The following is a 5,499-nucleotide window of genomic DNA, read 5'->3' as shown; positions in this document are numbered from 1 at the left end:
TTTCCTGATGATTTTTTCACGGAAAATTTTGAATTATCTGACTTACGGGCTACCGCTGCTTTCTGCTCAGCGTTTTCTAGGTCTGACTGAAGTACTAACGTGTTATTCCTCTGATACTCAATACGTCTAGTTTTTAGAACTGATATCTCATCGTCAACAGTGTGGAAAGCCGGAGGTAGGTCAAAGAAACTATGTTTAAAACATTGTCATTATCGTACGGAGCTTCAAGTACCATTTTTGTAAATATTGTCTTTATTATGTGTAGCATTTTTGTTTGTTGCGGAATAGATGTGGTGATCTCAGAGCACCCTCGCCCCTTTCCCGACCGTAATATTTACAGCATTCGCTTCAGAAAAATGTTAATGAGGGAACAAATTTCTAAAACGTATGTTCACCATAGCTTACGCAAGTCTATCCATGGAGGAAGATTTTTACCTCCATAAGGTTACCAGAGACATAGAGAATATAAAATCTTTGGTTTCCCTTTGTTTGGCTAGCAACTAACATCTCTGTGAACCACGTGATGTACAACGACAAATGAATACTTTGGCGCATAAGTTGTATTGGTTGTATGCTTGTGTGATTTTTTAAAGCTTGTTAGTGTAGTAGGAGTGTTTTGAATATTAGAGGTGTTAATGAATTTAAAAGAAAATGCCTGTTGAACAGATTCAATATTCTGAGAAGTATCAAGATCAAAATTACGAATACAGGTGTGTATTATGTTTTATAGTATCAACAACACCGGACCGGTCTTTAAATGTGTAGACGTTCATTGGTCTTGTGACAATGTAATAAACACAGTGGTACTTGTTGTGTTTTTCCGTAGGCATGTGATTTTACCAGCAGATATTGCCAAACATGTTCCGAAAACTCATTTGATGACAGAAACAGAGTGGAGGAACCTTGGAGTACAGCAGAGTCCGGGTTGGGTTCATTATATGTTGCATTCACCAGGTTAGCCATATCTGAACGTCTTATTAAATGTTATGATGAGTTCTATGTCTTGAGCATTCTGATGCCCGTTTGCTTCATTTAATGGTGTGGTACTGTTAAAAAAATTTTAAGTATGTGGTTAGGAAACACGAAAACCAGATAGTACTGCTAACCTATATTGTGTTTCAGAACCACATATTCTTTTGTTCCGAAGACTGAGAACGGACAAGCCCCAGAATACGTCAGAAGCAACAGAGGGGAATGAACCCCGCGGCGATCAATGAATTTTCGTTTGTAAAATATCGTGCCTGTGATAAAAACAATTCCGTGGAATTTAATGTTGTGATTTCATTAGTTTTAGTTAGTACCTATTACATTAGTCAAAACGTATTACATATCAAGTGCGAAAATTCCCAGGTAAAACTGATGTGAAAATGTGACCAATTTTTTTCGAAGAGATTGTCATAATGTTGGCATGAAATTCTGCATAAAAGATTAGGAAACGTGGAATTCAGTATTAAGTATTTTGTGTAAATACTGCAAACAGTGACTGAATTGTTTGTCAAGGAGCATTTGTTTTGTAAATAATTTTATATAAGCCCTTCGTATTGGGGATAGTTTTGTGGTAAAGTATATGTATGTTATTTTAAGAAACTGTGTTATAGTTCTGTAGATTGGAGTATGTGCCTTAATATATTAGCCTAATATATTTTTAGAAATGCATGCCAAACAAATAAAACCCAACATTACAGAAGTTTCGAAAAAAATATAATGTACTGTTCAGATAAATGGGGTTTTGGTTTATCGTTTGGATATGGTTTTCTAATTTTACTTATTTTAGAGTCCATAATACAATCGCGAATTTTATCCATAATGGATACAATCGTAGAATAGCATATGCTGTGACGATTTGGTAAACCTTTCATTCTTTAAAGAATCAAATTGCAGAGTGACCTATAAAACAGCTTCAGATTTCTGATTACTTTACCAGTAGTTACATATTTGTTATGAAGCATATAGCAAGAAAAATTGTAGAAAAGGTTTGAAATTATGTTTAAAGTTTGTTGAAAGTCACTAAGTACTCCCATTAGCAAATACTGGGTGAGTAAAATCTGGGTATTAAGCGTTCTAATCAACAATAGGTCTTTGATTTGTGGTTTTTTTCTTTGTATATCTATGAAAAATGTTGCAGATATTCATATGACAAGAAGTGGAGGTGACACTGCATTAAATTAGTGGGTATTTGCTTGGTGGGAATACTGTCAAATCCGGATCCTTAATGCTCATTTAACAATAACTGCACAGTTACTAATGCTTTAATGCTAAGAACTGAGGACCCATTAATCATATGCCATTTATGAGGTGATTTTTCTCTATAATTTTGGTACCAATAATTCCCCACTCATCCCCTAGTTTTGATGCATAAAACTACAAACGAAAAGTAATAGCTCTGAGAGGGGGAAGGGAATGCTATCATTAATCATTTTATAAATGATAGCAATCAGTGTGTTAAGTCGACTGCACTATTTGAAGGAATAGAAAACTTGTACGGAATTCACACACACTGAAGTTAACAAGTTCTGCGAGTGGTAATAAAATGATCAAAAATTAATATTTTTCAAGTGGTGAAATTCACATCTACAAGGTAATTGACAAAGGTGTCCCTGAAACAATCTCATATCTGCCCGTTAACATACTGACTGCCCCACACATAGCGATGGCTGTTTTACCGCTAGGCCGTGGTGTGAGATGTGAGGCTCTGCTGTGGCTTTGTGGCAGTCATCATGTTAAGTCATAATATGAAAGTTTGTTCAGTGACTAAGGAAGTTGTTTCTACAGAAAAAGATTAGAACATTAATTCGCCGAACCACAAGTATTGGTGTATGGGGTCTTCCTGTGATCCCAAGATTCTTTCTATGCAGGTAAAAGTGGCCCTTTGATAGGGTGTAAACAGTATTTCATATTAGCAGTGGTACCTTCCTCAGATGGCCCCATATTTAACAAGAAATATGATCCCATCAAAGTGAAAAGTACCAATACTGTTATGAAAGGACAGAAGTTCATTCCTGAAAAAAGGAAATTATTATTTATAAAGACAGCAGAACAATACGCATGTAATGCTTAAATTTAAAAATGAATATATTTCACCCATTTTGAATTGTTAAGAGAATTTATTTGTTCCATTGCATTTCCGTAGTGGCAAATGTCCAGTTGTCATCATTTTGTAGTCTCCTTAGCTCTATTCAACCAAATATATTCCTCAGGTTAAAAAAATGTACTTCCTGGTTACCCGAACAAGGTTGCAGATTTTAGTGTTTGGGAGAGCATTAGGTTTTCCATGAAATTTTGGTAATGTAATTCAAAATCAGTTACTAGTCTGAAATGAGTCAACAGTCTCTACAGCGACTATGTAATTGCTTTGTTAATTCAAATTGTGTGTGTTACTGTCCGCCTGCTTAGCTGGGTGGTACCGTACTTACCTCCCATGCAGCGGGTCCGGGTTCAATTCCCAGCCGGGATAGCGATTTTCTTCGCTCGTGGACTGGGTGTTGTGTTGTCATCCTCATCACTGGCACGCAAGTCGCACATTGTGGTGTCGACTGAAATAAGAGTTGCACTCGGAGGCTGAACTTCCCGGGTTGGGGCCTCCCGGCCAACAATGCCATATGCTTATTTCATTTTTCATGTGTGTTACCCTTTTAATGATATTAGGTCCTCTGCTTGCTAGGTTCACATGTTTGAGCTGTAATTATTTTCTTACTGTTCCAGTCTGATGATTTGCTAACTGTGTGAAATGCATAATTGAATCTTTTATCCACCATTGCCGCATCTGTCATAGTGGAATATACAGTTACTAGTTTGTTCAAGTTATTCTTTGGGCCTAGTTGCATGAAATCATGTACATGAAAGTTATTTCTTAAAGTGGTCAGGTTGCTCAATTAATTGATGTCATTAATCTGTGCCACTTTTCCACTTTAATGGCCTCATATTTCTTGTTAAATTTTGGGCCATCTCAGGAAGATACTGCCACTGGATAACAAGAAACACTATTTACATCCTTTCATGTGTAACTTTTGGCTTTATATGAAGAACCTTAGAACAACAGCAAAACCTTATATTTTAATATTAATGGCCAGCTGTGGAAACATCTTTATTAGTCTCTGAACAATCAAACTGTCATGTAATGATAGCTGCCAATGTGTTAAGTAAGTCGACAAAATTTACTGAATGAAAAAGGAAACATTTACAGTATTGACTAATATGTTGAATTTAACAAGTGCTGCATGTGGTAATAAAATGGTAAACATTAATATTTTTCAAATGATGAAATTCGTGTCTCCAGGGTAGTGGATTAAGGTGTCCATTAAATCAAACCGTGTCTCCATTAAGGCATGTAATGATGTAATGGATACACATGGATTGGTTTCATGGACATGTCATATGACTTACTGGGTAGACATGGGTTGGTTTCATGGACACCTTTTTCCACTACCATGTAGACACTGTGAATTGTACCATTTGAAAAATATTATGTTGACCATTTCATAACCACTTACAGAACTTATCAACCTCAGCATGTGTGTCTGCACTGGTACGTCCACTGTGAAGTTTCCCTCACAGAGGAGACATTTTAATATAAAGTTTCTTGCCCGGTGTCAGTGGATGAATACGATGTTGAGTTGCCTGTGTTATTCAGACGTACAGTGCAATGTTCGATTGGGAATATTTCAGTGTACTTTGGAACAGCACAGGCACTGCAACATCATATCATATGATTCTCATAATTACTTAAGCTCGCAAACCATCTTGTCACATGGTGGGACATCTGTGCTCCTGGCGCATGGAGTTGAAACTATAGCTCCCATTGACATTATAAAACGTGAATGGCAGCCTTTTTCTGTCATGCCATGCCAACAAATTATGCCTCGAAACGAATTTTTGGGAGTGCATTCATCTTATGTTCACCCCATTTTCAGGTGTTTATATCTATTTATGCATCACGAATATTGTATCTTTACTTAAGATATTTTTAAATAGCTAATATCTCTCTCTCTCTTTCTCTCTCTCTCTCTCTCTCTCTCTCTCACACACACACACACACACACACACACACACACACACACACACACACACACACACACACACACACTGCTACACTAATTCTGTGGGACAGATTGAAGCCAATTGCAGGCCTCCTGTTACCCACCAGTGCTTTATACTATCAATTTCCTGAATTTTGTTGGCTTTCTTTTTTTCCTTTAAATTTAGCATCTTTATGTATCAGCATTCACCAATGGATAAACTTCAGTTGGAATTTTATAGTTCACAAAACTCGAGCTATTGTAAAAGTATGGCTTTTGTGCTATTAATTCTTTCTTCTTTTGCAGACAGCTTTCTTTGCCAGTCTTCACCTGCAGAGCACAAACAGTTGAAGGTGAAAACAGTAGTCTTCTATAGAGCTGCAACAACGTTGAGACATTGACTCGTACTCATTTACAAAAGCACATTACTTGATCACGTGAGGTAGATGTGCGGAGCCCACTGGAACAGTCGGGGATCTTTTTT

The 5,499-nt window shown here is 36.8% G+C and overlaps 1 protein-coding gene across 1 annotated transcript; it reads left to right on the top strand.

The window, feature by feature from the left end:
* The first annotated feature begins 545 nt into the window (after positions 1 to 545).
* On the top strand, positions 546 to 1,687 carry LOC124717227 (cyclin-dependent kinases regulatory subunit-like). The gene is made up of 3 exons (XM_047244023.1): positions 546 to 710; positions 827 to 954; positions 1,123 to 1,687. The coding sequence occupies exons 1-3, from the start codon at positions 652 to 654 to the stop codon at positions 1,215 to 1,217; spliced, it is 282 nt and encodes a 93-aa protein (XP_047099979.1). The 5' UTR covers positions 546 to 651; the 3' UTR covers positions 1,218 to 1,687.
* The last annotated feature ends 3,812 nt before the right edge of the window (positions 1,688 to 5,499 follow it).

The sequence above is a fragment of the Schistocerca piceifrons genome, chromosome 9 (assembly GCF_021461385.2).
Source record: "Schistocerca piceifrons isolate TAMUIC-IGC-003096 chromosome 9, iqSchPice1.1, whole genome shotgun sequence".
In the NCBI taxonomy this organism is placed as follows: Eukaryota; Metazoa; Arthropoda; class Insecta; order Orthoptera; family Acrididae; genus Schistocerca; species Schistocerca piceifrons.
Note: the sequence above shows the minus strand (reverse complement) of the source record. Positions and strands in the feature narration are given on the sequence as shown.